Below are 18,111 nucleotides of genomic sequence, written 5' to 3'. Positions count from 1 at the left end.
AGATAAAATAAGCCCTAAAGTTTATTGACTTTTTTTGAGAAATTAAAAAAAAAAATTATGTTCCCGAAAAGGGTTACAAAGAATTGTTTCATTTCTTGCACATTGTAGGATGTGCAAGAAAGTGGGGAAAAATAAGCTAAATAGAAGGAAATAAAAGCTCACGATTGGGTTCAATCCCAACCATCTTCAGTTAAACCAAAATATACAACTGTACAACATTCCCTAAAGCAAATCATAACCTGGATATGTAGGTCAATGAAATTATTTGAATTAAAAAGAGTGGTAGTCACAGTAACATTAATAATAAAAATTTATATCATTCTTTATTATTTACTATCATACATATTCTTATTTGATACAAAAAAAAAGAGGCTCATGTGATTTTTAGGGATGAAAAAACTAAGAATAAGAATTCATTGACCTTTCGTAATGACACAGACCTAGTAAATGAGAAAAGTTTGCATGGCAGGTTTTCTGACTTACAATACGTTGTCACTAGAACATGCTAAATAGAATAAGGTAATATTTTCTTTAGTAATACCAACATATATTTTAATTAAAACAAGAATCCAAGAAATATCCGACACATGGATGAAGCCTTGCATTAAGAGTTCTCTGTATGAAAAACTAGGAGGAAATCACTTTTATGCGTGGAAAATCCTTCCCTAAATGTAACACTGTCGTGGATCAGTGAGTGGAATCCACTCAGTGAAAAACCCCTGGGCTTCAAGAGCTTGGTGAGTGAAACCCTGTACAGGGCCTGTTCCACCTTGATGTCCTAGTCTAGCGTTTGTCTGTCCACAGTTGAGGGCAAGCAGTATTGAGTAGTAAATGAATCTGGGAAAAAAAAAATTCTAAAAGCCCACATACCTATCAGTGCTAGATGGTGAGACGTAAGTTTCAGAAGATTCCTGAAGGCCAGACTAGGAGGGAAGAATCATTCACCATTTGCAGACAGAATTTAAGAGGGATAGATCTACAGTGACAGACTGACCCAATCTGGTCTCCTTCCAGACTTGGTAAATTTAGAACCCTATCACACTCACTATTATGTCCAAATCCCTATCTTTCTCGGATTAGAGACAAACATTAACAACAAAAAAAATGCACTGTTTTACTGAGCATATTGAGTGCCTCATCACTCCTCAGGAGGTATTAGTATTTCACTGTACAAATGAAAAAGCTTAAAGAGGCACTTGCTCTTGTCAGGTAGAAGGTTCCCTGCTCCCCACAAGGTCCCCTCTGCTTCCTGCTCATGTGTCAAATATATATTATGACACACTGCCCTACAGTAAATGTGCAGACAGCCCTTTCTCCCTAAAATTTAGCTATATAGATGTTTTTCTTTAAAAATTTTTTAAAAGGGGCCCCTGCCTGGCTCAGTCTGTAGCGCATGCAACTCTTGATCTCATGATCATGATGAGTTCAAGTCCCACACTGGGCATAGAGCTTACTTTAAAAAATGCAAAAAAAAAAAAAAAGTAAACAAAAATAAAAGTTTTTAAAAAGTCATCTCCTGAAGGTGTTCCAAAATTTCAGTCCTCCAGATTAACCAACACTATCAGTTACTTGTTTCCATTTAAACACTCAAAATCCCTCAATCATGTAGGTTCTAAATAGTTTGGGATGGATATATATGCCAAATACTTTTAAAATGTTCAGTTATAAGGACAACTTGGAAAAATTATGTACTATAAGAATTGGTATTTTGTGATTTCAAAAGAAATACTTACTCTTAGTAGAAATTTTTACAACATAAAGTATAATGACATAAAAAACACCATCAAATGAGACCATTTTTTAGGAACCCTATGGATTATATTTTCCCAGGTTTTTTTTAATCCAGCTTTTTTTTTTTTTTTTTTAAAGTAGGCTCTATATACCCCAACACAGGGCTTGAACTCACAACCCTGAGGTCAAGACCTGAGCTGAGATCTCGAGTCAGACGTCTAACCAACTAAGCCAACCAGGGGCCCCAACCCACCTTTTATTATAAAATTTTTCTAACACACATTAGAGTTAAAAGAATAATACAATGAGAACTCATATTCTTACCACTTAGATCCAATAACTATTAAGATTGTTGCTACATTTTGCCATATTTGCATATATTATAGACAGATCTATCTCTCTATCTGTATTTGGATATGTACCTGCATTTGAAAGTAAATTGTAGGTATCTTAAAATTTTACCCCTAAACATTTCACTAAACATCTCCTTAAATTGAAGAATTTTCCCCACATAACTCCAATATCATCGTCACTCTAAGAGAATTAACAAGAATTATCTAACACCATTCAATTTCTAGTAAATAGCAACTTTATGAATGAACCATTGCCCTGACCATTTCTCAGGGCTTATTCAATATCCATCAGTCTATTAACAATATAAATAGTTTTTGCTGAGCGATATTCAAGGTGCCTGATTTTTTATTTATTTTTTAAAATTTATTATTATCTTTTTTAAATTTGAGTATAGTTAACCCACAAAGTACCTCATTATTTAATTCATGGCAAAATTAAGCACTTTCTACATGACTGAGCTGATGCAAAGAAATATTTGGGAATGATTTATGTCAGATTCAATCCGACTTAGGAAACCTGCTGCAAGCCTAAGAGGGAAAAGAGAAAATTCTGTCCACTACAACACGCAGTGGGTACGGTGGGGAGAGCTGAGAGAAGCATGGAGAAGGAAAGCACTGATAGGTCCAGAAAGAGAACCAAACCTCAAAACTGATAAATTCATGGAGGACTTCTCTAGATACGTGAAAGGAAACGAATATGTTCTAAGCATCTACTTACCCTGTGCTAGCCCAGTGCTAACCATTTCCCCTAAGAGATCCCCTTCGCTCCTCACAGCAACTCCAGAGGTCCACACTGTCACCTCATTTTGTGGATAAAGAAACTGAGGATCTGAAAGGTGAGGTCCTCCTCTGTCACGCCACATATCCGGATCATATTCTAGGGGCCAGAGACTGGGCTACTCTGGATCTAGTGAAAAGCTAGTTAAGACTGTGGGACTCACATCAAAAAAGTCTCAATCCAGGGCACCTGGGTGGCTCAGTTGGTTAAATGACTGACTCTTGATTGGGGCTCAGGTCATGATCTCAGGGTCATGAGATCGAGCCCCACGATGGGCTCCTGCTGGGTGTGGGGCCTGCTCGGGATCCTCCTTCTCTCCCTCTCCCTCTCCCTCTCCCTTTGTCCCTCCCCAGCTCGCTCTGTCTCTAAAAAAAAGTGCTGTGCCCCACAAATTAAAGGAAAAAAAAAGTCTCAATCCAATGCTCTAAAATGAAAACAACAAACCAAAACAGAACCTTCCGATTGTGAAACTGGTTTGCTTTATAAAATCAATCAAACGTTCAGTCCTGTATTAACAGCTGGAGACCAAAGACAGGAAGCGCAGGAGGCTAACCCTAACGCAGCAGAAATTAGATGGGGAGAATAAGGCTACAGAAGGCAGTTGACACATGGAGTTAAGATGAAAGACGTGGTATGTGTGGCAGGCGTTCAGAAGCAGGGAAAAAGCAGATAAGGGACTTCACCATCTTCCCTCAAAAAGAAATAATTTTCCAAACTGTTTTTACCCCCGTGGATCACTGTGTACTTGGCAAGTGTAGCTGGCCTCTGGCCTCGTTGGAGGAGAAAGCTTTTCATATGCTTAAAATTTTCTGCCACAGCAAACCCATAAACCTGTTGGGAGATCAACGAGAGCCAAGAGCTAGTAAGGCGGCAGCCTGTGAGCTCCCGGAGCCGAGGACTTGTGCTAGTGAGCATCTGGGCACCCTCCCCACTGCCACCCACATACCCTCCGAGAGACACGCACACAAGGGCACAGGTAACACAGAAGAAAATAAAAGCAAACTTCTATATATATACAAAAGAAGAAGGAAGACAGAAAAAAAGAACTGAATTTCTACAAGCGCAAGCCCAGCTGAGAGAGTACAAAGGTTATGCACTTCTGAAATGTCTTTGCTTCTTAAAAAAAAAAAAAAAGTTGAGGTTTTCTTTTAGGGGATGACAAAAACATTCTAAAATTAAATAGAAGTGATGTTTCCACCACTCTGTGAATATACTAAAAATATTGAATTGAATTGTATGTTTTGATGGGTGAATTCATAGTTTGTGAATTATATTTGAATAAAATTGTTTTAAAAAACACTAAAAGTTATTTGAAAATAACTCGAAAATTTTTCTTCTTCAACTTGGAGGCAAGGCCATAGAGACCAATATTTGCATGTCCAGCATTAGCTGTGGCAAAATCATGAAGCAATAAGAGGTTATCTTGGTGCCCTCTGAACTTTCCTTGTACACAGAGCTCAGCTCTGTCACTGCATACCATTGCATATGGTAAGAAAAGCTCATTTCAGGGCCCTTCAAAATAAAGGTCAGAAAGCCCTCATTTAGCAGTGGGTCCCAACCTTCAGTGTAGGTCACAAGCACCTGAGACACTTAGAAACACTCAGGCCAGAGTGTAGGAAATTAGTTTGTCTAGAGTTGGGGCCTGAGCATAGATGTATTTTCCTAAGATCTCCCAGCTGATCTTAATATGCAGCTAGGACTAGAAACAACTGGTTTTGAGAGGAGAACTGTGGGCACCATGACAGGAAGCAGAGGGCTCTGCTCTTCAAATCACCCCAATGAGTTGGCACCCATGGGGAGCTTCTCCTGGTCAGGCAGGCTGGGGCGGCTCTGAGGCTCCTGGGTAAACTCTGATTGCTCAAGGAAGGAGCACAGTGCCCTGTGTTCACACCAGCATTTCCTGACTAATTCTGAGCCTTGCCCTATTTATGGCATGTCGTATCCTCCTATCTGCTCATTAGTCTCGATTTCCTTAGTTTCTTAAGCAAACAAGTTAAAACTTTGCTATATTCTTATTATTCTGGTCCTGTGGTAGAGGTGTGACAAATACTTCTTGACTGAATGACTGTTATTTCCATAAACCTCTAAACATTGCCTGGGAAGTACTTTTGCTCTGTTCAGGTCAATAAACTAGATAAAAGAGAAAGAAGCCCCCCCCCCCCAAAAATAGCTTGAAAAATTAAAAGACAATGTGTAAATTGATATTTCCTGCAAAATCCCTTAAAAATCTATTCTTGTATGTATTCTGCTTGCTAAAACAGTAATGTTCGGCAAACAAACAGAAGGACCAAGATGTAAAGCTGGTTCTGCTTTAAAACCATCTCCCTGGAGCAGCTCTGGGCCTTTCTGCCCTCAGGTGAATTCCTTGCCCGGGGTCCCTGCTCTCCGGGCCCTGTGCACCAGGGATATTTGGGATGGATGGTGTCGGGCTTGGGAGGCAGTGACAAGAGACTGGAGGTGGTGAGTGGGTGGTCTTTTCCCCTCCTTTCTGCCTGTGGGAGGCTCTGTAGTAGTGTCTCTTACAGGATGGGCCAGCTGCAGCTGGAGTCTCCACAGGAGGATCCAGCTCCCTGCTAGTCCCTCCTGCGTAGAAATGATAGCGGCTTCCTGAAAATTCTAATCTCTGGGTTGCCTCACCGCCCCCCCCCCCCAAGCTGGCTTCCCATCCACTTCTGTTACCTGGGTAACCAATTCCCTGCATTCCATTCTCTGGCAAACTCAGATGGGACAGAAAAAGCATGGATGTGAAAGGCTATGTGACCTTGGGCAAATAATTTAACCTTTCTGTTTTCTACTTGTAAAATGAAGCTAATAGTACATAGCCCAGGGGCTGACATATTTCTGAAAGGAGCTGATGTTAATGAGGAGCCTGGCCCATTGCCTAGTTCATTTTAAGAATACAATAAAAGTTATCCACTCCCTTGTTTTTCTCTGGCATCAACTGGATTGTGCTGAATTATGAAACAGTAAAATGAATAAGAGATGTAAGCAAAGGTTTAAAGGTTTCATTTTCTAAGGTTATAAAGGTTAGATCAGAGAATTCAGTTTCTTACCTTTTGTAAGTACAAAGCAAACAGGTTCATCTGATAAATTTGTGTTTAGTTTTTTGTCTCTTATGCCTGTATATTATATTATTCTCACATTTCCATATTACATCTAAGGAAACAAAGTATATGGCGAATAGAGAATTCCTTTTCCAAACAATCTAACCAAGTTGGCCACAGGCATGACCCTTAAATGTGCAATTCCCCATGTTTTAAAATGCTTTGGGGGGCACGCCTGGGTGCCTCAGTCGATTAAGCCTCCAACTCTTGATTTCAACTCAGGTTATGATCTCATGATATCAGGGTCTTGAGAGCCAGCCCTGCATGGGGCTCCGTGCTGGATGTGGAGCCTGCTTAAGATTCTCTCTCTCCCTCCGCTCCTTCACACTCTCTTTGTAAAGAAAACAATAAAATAAATAACATAAAATAAAATATTTTGGAAGGGAGAGGTGTGTGTGTATGTGCGTGTGTGTGTGTGCGTGCGTGTGCTAGGTGTGTTGGTGGGGCTGAGAACTAAATAAAGGAAGTGTGGCACAATATTATCAGGTTGATAATTATTAAAGATGATGTATATATGAAGAGTTCATTGTATTATCCTCTCTTCTGTGATAAAAAGTTTTGAAAAAATTAGAAGCCTCTTATCTCAAGCATATGTATCTCCCTAGAGTCATCCAAAGGTAATATCTTAGCCATTTCCCTTTGTTTTCAAACTAAAATCTCTAAACTCATAGAGAAGAATAGAGTTGATTTATTTTTTAAAAAATCGGTGAGTAGCTACCATGTGCTAAATATTGTATGGAGAATAATTACTCAAGAAATATAAGTAAATAAAAGGTCTGGCCTGTTAATACATGATATCCTTCTGCTCCTCTAAAAACATTTGCTATCAAACTCTAAAATTACAGGATAACGTTCTTTGGGATTCTATAAAAGACACATATTATGGATTAACTGCATGGCCATAATTCTGAAATCTCGATGTTTCTCCTAAACTCCATGTATGCTTCTTCCTAACACTTTAACATTCTCATGGATAAGTCAAGATGACACTGTTACGGGCATGCTCCTTTTGTCCAGTTTTCAGAGGTAGCATCGACTGCCTCTTTGCCAAGTTCAGCTTCTGGGATCTACCTGCAGTAAGGCTTTTTGAATTTTCTCTAAGGCAAAGAAGATGCCATGAGAATTTCAATAGTTATTTTGTTGCTTTTATAGTAGTCATTAGGATGCACTTGTGATTTTTATCTATGAGAAATGCACAATTGCTATGTCCATGGAACTCTTTACAGAACCTGACCGTAGTAGGTGAACAATAATTACCTGTGAACATATTTGGCCTTTACCAAATTATTTTTGTGTTCTATGAGTTCTCAACAGTCAAAATGAATTCCATACTTTTTTAAGGAAACTCTAACCATAGACCCCTTTTCTCCCTGGGATAAATACCTCCTCCAACTGAGAAGGCAACTTACATAAATAGTGTTCACTGGATGGAGTTATTTCACATTTTTCTTAACTGAAAGACACCTGATACACTTTTTTTTTTTTTTACAACAGAATACGAAGAAAAAGCAACACAGATACTTGAACACAGTGCTATGTATTCAAGCAGATTATACAAACTGAATGGGCATTTATTTTTAATGGCTTTATAGCTTTAGTTTTGCAAGATAAAAAGAGTTCTGGAGATAGATGGTGGTGATGGTTGCACAATATGAATGGGCACACAGTGCCTAGCTGCCTCAGTTGGAGGAGCGTGCTATTCTCGATCTCGGGGTCCTGGGTTTGAACGCCATGTTGGGTGTATTTAAGATTACTTAAACAAATAAAATTTTAAAAAAGTATATGAATGTACTTAATTCCACTTAACTTTACACTTACAAATGGTTAAGATGGCAAATTTTATGTGTATATTTTACCACCATAAAAATTAAACAAACAAACAAAACAAAAAGGAACAGAATAGAATAAAAATGGGCTGCTTAGAGAAGTCTTGTATTACACCAGACAACCTACTCAGAATGCCTACCCACTCACCTGAGAATCTCAAATGGCCACCCATGTTTCCACCCACAGCAAGCTACACCATTCTTTAAAAAAGCACTTGTAGGATATAATTTACTTTCTGGGAAGTGCCAAAACTGATTAGAGAACATCATCAGATGTTACTCCTAATTTAAAAAGTCTTATCTGCAATGGGAAGCAAACCAGTTTAGAATATCAACCAAAAGGGCAAAGTTGTGTCTGACCTCCATTCTCCCAGACACTCTAAGGCCTGTGCCCTTTTTTCAGATTCTATAATTTGCATTCCTTACTCCTAAAAGTCATTGCAGCCAAGTGGTTTGTCCTGCCAGGAAGGCTTCTGACACTCTTCCCAGACTGGCCACAATGATGGGACCTCCCAAATGACTGGGCTCCTTGATCATGCTGGCACTGGGCCCATGGCTCTAATTAGACTAAGAAACACCTTTAATTAACATGGCCTAATCAAGTCAACTTATGACTCAGGAATGTGATTCCTGATATCAACCAAATTTACTCTCCTTCATGCTTCATCATTATGATGCTCATCGGATGTTTTTCAGATCTAGCTTTTTAAAGTTGTTTTGTTGGTTTTTTTTTTTTTCTACAATCACATAATTCTTTGGAAGATAAGATCAATGATATTGATGGTGGAAATATACATTGTAATGTGTTTCACTGACTGGCTTTATAGGTAGCACTCCCTTAAACAACATCATAGATATATTTTTTAATTATTTTATCTTATGCTGCCTAGATTTTTAAAGTTAGGTCATTCACAATCTTTTTCAGTATTTAAAGGATCCTAGTAAAGATACTTTAATTATAGGATCTACCAGAAGCATTATATATATCATATATGTCATAATATATACTATATAAAATTCATGATAAAAATACATATATAATATATAAATCATATATTTATATATTATATAACTATAATGGTATATAACATCATATATTGTACAGTATATAACACTATATAATTACATTATATTACAGAGTATATAATTATATTATATATCATATTATCGTATATTATAATTCATATTTTATATATGCGAAATATATGTGTTATAAATTGGCTCCGTGGACCTTTAGAGGATTTATGGGTGAGCTTTTGTGTATTTGTGTGTGTATTTTGCTGAGGGAAAATGGTCAGTAGCTTTCATTTAATTCTCAAAATGGTCATGATCACCCCCTCATAACCATCAAACAAAAATGGTTAGGAAGCTGTGTCTAGAGCTATATTGTCCAGTACCATTGCCCTTACCCACTGATGCCTTCTGAGTACTTGAAATGTAGCAAGTATGAATTGCTATAAGTATAAAATGAACACTGGATTTTGAAGAATTAATATAAAAAAGAAGATCTAAAATATCTCAATGGTTTGTACATTGATTATATGTTGAAATAATGTTTGGAATATAGTGGGTTAAATAAAATATATTATTAGCATTAATTTCACCTGTATTTGCTTTTGTTCATGTGGCTACTAGGAAATTTTAAATTACCTATGTGATTCTCACAAAATTTCTTTCAGATGGCACTGGTTTGGGAAGAATCAAAGCTGATCGCGGACAGTTTGCTGATTCTAAGAGGCAAAAAAATTTTATAGTAGTTCCCAAATTGGATTATAAGAGAGATTTTAGCAAAATGACGGACTATGCCTAAACATAACAGGGTTAGGGGCGCCTGGGTGGCTCAGTAGGTTAAACTTCTACCTTTGGGTCAGGTTATGATTTCAGGGTGCTGGGATAGAGTCTGGCATAGGGCTCACTTCTCAGTAGGGTGTCTGCTTCTCTCTCTTCCTCTACTCCTCCCCCATCTCCACTCTGGCGCGCACATGATCTCTCTCTCAAATAAATAAAATCTTTTCAAAAACTTTTTAAAAAAATAACAGGGTTAAAAGCACTGATTTAAACTACTTCAAATATTCCAGCATAATTTCTTTTAGAGAATCATGAATTGGAAAGCGAAGTCCGATATCAACTCTGAAATACTGCTATCCATATTTGCAGATAATTCATGTGGTGCATTTTGATAAGAACCTTAGGACAATAATGACTCAAAGCAAACTTTTGCTTTTAGCACAGAAATAAGAAAACGTAATGAGAAACAATTACAATGAAATATCTAAAGGGAAACTGTAATTCTCAATCATTAAAAGTATATGGGTATGGTACTTTGATTTATGAATCTTATCAGTCCCCACAATCCCTTATGTGGTGCCTATTATAACCCTCTTTTTACAGATGTGGAAACAGGTTCAGAAAGGTTGACTCACTGCCCTTTTAGAAAAAGAACTATCGTCTTATTCTCCACTGTGTACTTGGAGGCTAGTACCCGCCTTGGCACAGAGTAGACGCTCAGTGAAGGGCCATTGGCTTATCAGTGACAGTTTACTGATTCCAATATAAGGTTTTCTCTAAAGAGTGTCTGATTACAATAACCTTGCTTTTCCCAATACCACACGCTGAGAAAGAGGTGTACTTAAACTAAGTTTTTGAAATTCTCACATAATCAATCAATCAGTGGGATATAAATATTTTGATTCTCACCTATCAACACAACTTTTGTGTATTTTTTGTGGAATAAAGTACAGAACCGCTCTTGCTCTCTGTCTCATTCTCAACAAAGGTCTTGATCTCACTTGCTTCTGCTCCTCGGAGTTCTGGGTTTTCTCCTTGCCTCCCATTCCGGCTGTCTCTCCTTCTTTGTGTTGGAAAATGCATGTCCAAGAACATTTCTCTAAAAGCTTCGAGCTTTGCTTACAAGTTAAAAACATGAGATCTCTGCTCTTACGAGCTGAGTTCATCCAGGAATCCGCATCCAGGGGCGGAATTCCTCCAGCAACAATTCCTGTCCCGTTCAACTTGTGAGAGGAGCAGCGCCTCCTGCATCTGCTCACATCGACTCGCACGCCCGGGCGCGCTCGTGCATACCACAGTAGGGTGAGTCTCGGCCTCTCCCGGAGCCTAACCTGAAGTCCTAAGAGGAGGTCGCCCCTGGTACCCACCCTTTCCCAGCCAACACCCGGACAATACTTCATCCGCACTCCGGAAAAGACAAAGCAAACACACTCCCTTCTGCCCAAGCACTACCCCTCCTATTTACCGTCTTGTACCACCAGCTTGCGAATGCCATGGCGACAACCGGTTTGCTCTGAGCCGCGCGGCACAGGGCCCGACGAAGACGCGGAGTGCGGAGCAGCAGGCACGGGGCTCCCACTTCTGCCTTGGAGCTGGCGAGCTCTGAGCTCTGCAAGCCCTGAAGCCTTCAGGAGGCAAGGCACCTGGGCGGTGCCCGAAGCAGGCCCCGCCCCCGCCGGCTGGCCCCACCCTGCCCGATTTGCTCGAGGTTAGTTAGGGAAGATGTTTTATTTCTCCGGGCAGCCACGCCCTGCAGCCTGGGTTTTACACGGAAGAGAGGATTTCGTCGTCCAGTTAAACTACCCCCCCAACTCTGGGGGTCCCGAATGAACTTTTTCCCCCTTTCATCCCTATCGTCATTTCACCCACCTCTCACCATCCAACTTTTTCCGACGCGGGCCACCCCCTGTTGAGCTCGCGCCACGCCCAGCGCGCTTGGCTATAGGGAATACCCGGCCACCTCCAGCCACCTGCGCAGCGGCCGGTCCTGAGCCCCGCGCCCTTCCCCGGCCAGGGAGGGGGCGCACGGGCCGGGAGGTCAGGCAGGCTACGCCCAGAAGAGGTGGCCCACAGCTCCGGGGCTGGGGTCTCCCCAGCGTTCAGCCCTGCGGCTCCCGGAGGAGCGCCACTCACCTCCTGTGTATGGCGGGCCGCTGCAGCGCGCCGGGGCCGCGGGGAGGCAGCGGGCTTCTGGCCCGGCTGAGACATGGCAAGGCCGCTGCAAACGCTGCCTCGGGGAGGGCGCAGCGGAGACTACAAGGGAGGCCCGGGGAGGGAGGGAAGGAGCGGAGGGGCCGGAGGGCGCGCCCGTGAGGCAGCTTTTCCGACCCAGCCCCGATCCCGCGCGGTGGCTCCCCCTTGCCCGGTCGGCTCCTCCCCTTCCTGCGCGCGGCTGGCTGCTGTCCGCGTTGTAGCGGTCCGGGGCTCCCGGGGCTAAAACTTAACACCCTCGGCCCCGTTTTCTACATCCAGAGATCCTCCCCGCCTCCCAGGACTCCGCTGCTCCCCGTGGTCGCAGGGAGGAGGGGCTGGAGGTCTCAGGGTTCCTCCTTCGACTTGCCCGGACATGGCTTTCAGTTGTGCAACGGGAAAGCGGGACCCGGGCGTGGCCTGGCCACGCCTCGACACTTCTTAAAAATCTCCGGAATTAAACAGCTTTTCTGCAATCTGCCCTGGTTTAGTTTGGAGAAGAATTTACCAACTCAAATCTGGCCCAAGCCTGGACTGTCTAGATAAGGAAGCGGATCACAAAAACAAACTGGTCTGTGCACGTGTTTGTATAGATGTGTGTGTTTTGTGTAGGTGTGTACGCTCGCCTCTGTGTCTTTTATGTCATCTCACTTTGGGTTTTTTTTTTTTGGGGGGGTGCAATTTTGGGAAAGTTTAAAACGTCTTACGGGTAGGAAGCCGTAGGTTCCAATCCAAACCGAAGAATAGTCCCAAATTTAAACCCCTATAGCCTTTCTGGAGTCTGGTCGGTTTGGTTTCCGAGGCCAAAGTGTTTTTAGTGTTTGACTCATCTTAAACAACACTTCCTGGTTTGGGCTTGGAAGTGAAATACAAGCCTGTCTAGAAAACGCTCATCTGCTGAGACTGTCGGCCTCCCATTCTGCGTGTTTGTGATCAGACCCGCCTGAAAAGGCCTGTTTCCCTGCAATGACATTGACACTTTAGACCTGGGGGGTGACCAATTTCTGTAGTGGTGTGTTTTAGATAGTTGCGGAGAGAGAGCCAGATTGTAGGAGATTTGTCATGCTATACTGAGCTTGGCGGGATGAACTGTTTCCCTCTCCCCTCTCATTTTTAGGGATTTTGACTTCCTTTACTGGCTAGCAGCATTCTTCATGGGGGAAACAGCGAGGGATGATTTAAATGGATTTCCTCTTAAAAGGTTTTACTTATTATCTATGTAACTAGTATTTCCAAGGAACAGACTACAGTGTGAGAATTTATACACAAAAACGAAATGACTTGGATAGGGGGTCTATCATCATTGTCCATTCAAGAAAAATCGGTTGGTGGCATAAATTACATTCATAATTGGGGAAAATATGTCATAAGCCTGAAAAAATGACTTTATGATTGCAACCAAACACCTACAGTAATTTAAACAAACACAGAAGCTACAGGGGCCAGGTGATATGCAGCCCCATCTCTAGGCCCAGGAACCAGAAATATTTCCTTACTTACCTAGGCCTAGAGGGCCTAGGCTCAGGTTTTAGAACCCTGACTATTCTCTGGAAGAGGAATGGTTTGTTGATTAAAATTTGACGTATTTTCTAACAGAATATTTAAAATTGAACTTAAACCAGTTTTATATTTTTCGAAAGTCTTTCATGCATGTAAAGCGCTGGAAGAAATTGTAGAGGGAATGATAGAAAGATAAAAATACATATTCCCAGGGCGCCTGGGTGGCTCAATCGTTAAGCATCTGCCTTCGGCTCAGGTCATGATCCCAGGGTCCTGGGATGGAGCCCCACCTCGGGCTCCCTGCTCAGCGGGAAGCCTGCTTCTCCCTCTCCCACTCCCCCTGCTTGTGTTCCCTCTCTCGCTGTGTCTCTGTCAAATAAATAAATAAAATCTTTAAAAAAAAATACACATTGCCTGCCCTCCAGGAACTTAGAGTTTAGCGGAAGTCATATGGCATTTGTAACACATGATCATCTGGGTGACAATGAGACATGTACAAGTATGGGTAAGTACATATGTGTTTTGGGAGTTTGGGGTTCTCTGGATTTTGGTGATTTTAGGAAGGGAAAGGAGGCTTGAGTGGGCAGGCTGGCTGGTGGGATGTGGACAGAATTAGAGAGGGTGGGGGCAGTACAGGAAATATAAAAATACTTACCCATCTGGCTGGAGCTGCTGGCCCAAGTTTAGGAGTAATCAATCCATTTGCCCACTTACTATTTACTGAGCAGCTACCGTGCTAGGTTATATAATTGATATCAAAATCTATAAGAGTTAATGACATTAGCCTTCAGGCTTTGCTGAAGGGTTGTCAGTCACATAAACAGAACAATTATGTGGGCTAAACTATGCACTGATGACTATGAGTCAAGAAAAATTACAAATAAGATGAAGAAGAGGGTGGTGATTTCCCTTTCTCTTGAACTCAGTGAGGAATTTGAACTTTGATACCACGACCAGCAGTAGAGCATCTTAAGGAAGATCATTTTAAATATATATGGCAACATTTGCTATATTTTTATTTGCACACATTTTAAGTACTGCATTCCTTTATTTACTCAGTAACAGGATGACTGCAGTGTGTCAGGCTCTGTGGAGGTACTGGGGACCTCACAGTTTAGGAGGAAAGACAGACAAATTCACCACCACATGACCATGGGACAAGGGTAAGGGTAAGGGCTGGCCGAGGTATTCCAAGAGTGCTATAGGATCCTGAGGGACTTTTCACTCTGACTGTGGGGTGGGCTACCTGGGGAGGGGGGCAGTTCAGAGGCTTCTTCCTCCCCCCATGTTTGACTTGATGGAACTGAAACCTCTTCCACGTAACCTCCACACTGTATCTTCTCTTCATCCCCACTACTGCTGTAGCTGTTCAGGAGCTCATCACTTCTCATCAGGAAACATGTAAAATGAGAAAAAACAGGATGGAGTCTGGAGAAAAAGCCAGAAGGAGCAACAGTGGGGCAGAAGGAAGCTAGTAAAGAAGTAGGTACCAGAGGCCAAGGGTCGAGTGGCTTCTAAAAGGAAGGGCTGGTCCGCAACATAACATTTCACTCAAAGGTTGGGTCAGACAGTGAATGAAGAGTGTCCATGAGATCTGACAGCTGAGAGGTTTTTAGTAACCCAGCCAGTGGGTAAGATTGAGGAGGAGGCAGAGTAGTTTTCTGAGGTACTCAGGTTTCAATAGTCCCTTCTTTTGGATGGTATTTCTTTCTACACCACCACATACTTCTGGAATGGAAGTTAACCCCAGAAACCCAGACCTTCTGGCTGACGTCCGATCCCACTGAAACTTACCTGTCCTATCTACCATCTTGAGACTCTCTGCCAGGTTTGCTCCCCTCCATAGTGACATTTTCCTGAGTAAGCCTGAAAGAAAAGAAGAATCTTTGCAAATAGGCAAAGACACGGGCAAAATATGCAAAGGCTCTCAAAGCCTCCTTTCCCTTATAATGTGCATGTATCTGAGTAGGAGCTTCATGCTGCTGACTGTTGCATTATCCAGAAGAATGGCTTCAGTGTGAAGTCTGTGCATAAAGAAGATGAACGTGTGCTAGTCAGTAGTAGGAGACTATGTTTAGAGCACAGGAGCTTTGCCACGTGCTATGGTCTGAATGTTTTTTTGCCCCGTATGTTCCCATATTAGAATCCTAATGCCCAATGTGGTAGCATTAGGAGATGGGGGCTTTGGGAGATGATTAATTCACGAGGGTCGAGCTCTCATGGAGATTAGTGCCTTTACAAACGATGTCCCAGGGGAACTCCCTTGCCCCTTCTGCCATGTGAGGATACAAGCAGAAGTCAGCAGCTGGGAAGAGAGCCCTCACTGGACTATACTGGCACCCTGATCACAGACTTCCAGCCTCCAGAACTTCTAGAAAAACATTTCTGTACTACAAGCTCCCCAGCCTGTGGTATTTTGTTACAGCCAGCCCGAATGGACTAAGACACCTTGCTTTTCAGATCATACTGGGCTTGTGTATGGGAGGCTGCTGGGGTGGCTGTAGGGAGAAAGGATGGAGATGGAAGGATGGAAGGACAGAGGATAAAGAGAGGAAAGAGAATAAACAGCAGATGAAGTATTTTTTAGTTTTCACTGTTACCAAATAAGAACTTGAGTCATCCACATACCTATAACTAGGCCCTTAGGTTTTACTTCTCACCCTTCACTATCTCATGCCTGAAGATAGTAAACCACCTGCAAAATACCTTCAGGCCTTGTTCTTCAGCATGACAGAACTTCCTGTTTCTTGCCTGTGTGGACCAAGGACGACGAGGACCCTATCCCCTTTTCAGGGATTTATTAGGGTGGACTCATGGGATCAACACCTGTGGAAGGGAAGGAAGGATGGGTCAAAGGAGAAGTTGAGTGGGATGCAGACCCAGGAGAAACCTCCTATAACCAACCCTGCAGGGAATGACCACAGCAGGGTGCCCTTTGGAGCAGGTGGGGGCTGCGGAGAGAGGGCTGAGCCCCTGTAAGCCTGCATCCCTCGTCCTTGGGTATGGCTGAGGGTGAAGGGGGAGAGAGGTGGCTCCCTTCAGCTGTGGCAACGCCCAAGGGGGCTGAGAGATGAGGGCTGTGTGCTGGTGGCACTCCTAGGAGCTGGAAGAAGGACTCTTCTATTCCTGACGGGGATTCAGGTAGTTTATCACATCCATTACATTCCTCGGTGTGATAGACCACCAGAAAACTTTGCAAATAGAATGGGGGGGGGCGGAATTAGTATTACTAAAGTATGCTATCCAGTTGCTATTTAACTAAACATTAGGTCTGAAAATACTCCCCATTTAATTAAATTTCTCCCTGTTTTACAATGACTTTTGCCTTTAAGAGGTGTCACTGAAGAACAATTTGTTTCATGCAGTGGCTGTGCTGTTAATACTAGCAATCAAGATATAGAAAAACAACAATTTTAAATTTTGATTGCAAAGAATGATTAGAAATGAAGGCAAAATATATTTTTTTATTTTCTAGTTTTGTCTAGTGCTTTTATTTTTTTTTAAGATTTTATTTATTTGAGAGAAAGAATGAGAGAGAGAGAGAGCATGAGAGGGGGGAGGGTCAGAGGGAGAAGCACACTCCCCGCTGAGCAGGAAGCCCGATGCGGGACTCGATCCCGGGACTCCAGGATCATGACCTGAGCCGAAGGCAGTCGCTTAACCAACTGAGCCACCCAGGCGCCCTTTGTCTAGTGCTTTTAAAGCAAAAAGAAAAAAAAAAATTGCTCTATAGGTCTGGCAGCAGACAAGGAAGTAGGTAGAAGACACCCCTATCTGCTAGGAAGCTATAAGCCTTCCTGTAAGCTAGGTATCTTTTGCTTTCCTTACTAATTTCCCTTAGGTTTGTGGCTGTCCATCCTCGGGGCTATGGGTCCATGAAAAGAGCTCAGTTCTGAGTCAGTTGTATTCCTGGGGCCAACAACTAACTAGTGCTGTGTGAATCATCTCTCTTCCTTGTTTACCGTCCTTGATGGTTCCTTAGTGCCAACAGGATGAAGTTTAGATCCCTTACTGTGTCTTCCCAGGACCTGCAGGATTTGTCCTGGGCAGCCCCAGCTGCAGCGTTATGCCTTCACACACCTGTGCTCCAGCCATGCCCTCCTGCTTTCAGATCCTGGAACATTCTTGGCTCTTCCCAGTTCTGCCTTTGCTCATTTCCCACCCCCTGGAATACTCCTCCCTTTCCTTTCCCAAAGTACTAACTTTCCGCAGCACTGCATTACATATATAAAGTCCACGATTCTCATGGCCTAGTCCTAAATGCAGTTTCTATTTAAAGAAACAGCAGTCCAGCATTCCAAAAGTAACTAAAAGCATTTCAATCTTTACTCCAGTCCTCTTACTGCAACTGAAAATGCCTGAGTGGACACACAGAACACTCAGCAAAACATCTTTAAAAAGTCCTTTCTCTTTTTATCTTACTTCCATTATCTCCCCCATGCTCCAAAATTTCTTCTATAAACTCTCCGAAAAACAATCAGAAGATGTTATTTTGTCTTATTTCTTTCTCTTGTTTTCTTCTGCGATGATATCATTCTTCCTAGAGGGTCCCGTGGAGGGGAAATCTTTGTGCATACTAATACATTCTTTGATCCCTGTCATACTGTTTATCTGCACCCACTGCTAGACTCTGTGATGAAAAGGGTCATTTTGGTCTTATTCACAAAACTTGAGGCTGTGCCTGGCACACAATATGTCTTCAGTAAAAATTTATGGAATGCATAAGAACACATTATTGGTTTTTTTCCAGGCTAAACTTCCTTCTTCAAAAGATGAAAGAAATAGACTGGAGAATTTAGAAGGACACTTGGAATTGAAATGATCTCTGATCATATCAGATC

The 18,111-nt window shown here is 42.2% G+C and overlaps 1 protein-coding gene across 12 annotated transcripts in view; it reads right to left on the bottom strand.

Annotated features, from left to right (window-relative positions):
• Nucleotides 1-12,119, bottom strand: part of CAST (calpastatin) — a 109,549-nt gene extending 97,430 nt beyond the window's left edge. For 3 of the 12 annotated variants that reach the window (XM_088023403.1, XM_088023402.1, XM_028092050.2), the window contains exon 1: nt 11,714-12,118. In XM_088023403.1, the coding sequence (XP_087879529.1) occupies nt 11,714-11,788 (75 nt within the window). In that variant the 5' untranslated portion in view covers nt 11,789-12,118. Of the gene's footprint in view, nt 1-11,045; nt 11,152-11,713 lie in introns of those variants that run through there. The other 9 variants (XM_088023406.1, XM_088023408.1, XM_028092048.2 and 6 more) reach the window with 5 other exon arrangements.
• Nucleotides 12,120-18,111: the final 5,992 nt, after the last annotated feature.

The sequence above is a fragment of the Eumetopias jubatus genome, unplaced genomic scaffold (genome assembly GCF_037043125.1).
Source record: "Eumetopias jubatus isolate StellerSeaLion01/CBP00866 unplaced genomic scaffold, mEumJub1_p1.0 scaffold_5, whole genome shotgun sequence".
NCBI classification, from domain to species: domain Eukaryota; kingdom Metazoa; phylum Chordata; class Mammalia; order Carnivora; family Otariidae; genus Eumetopias; species Eumetopias jubatus.
The sequence above is the reverse complement of the archived record's forward strand: the minus strand, read 5'-3'. Positions and strand labels throughout refer to the sequence as shown.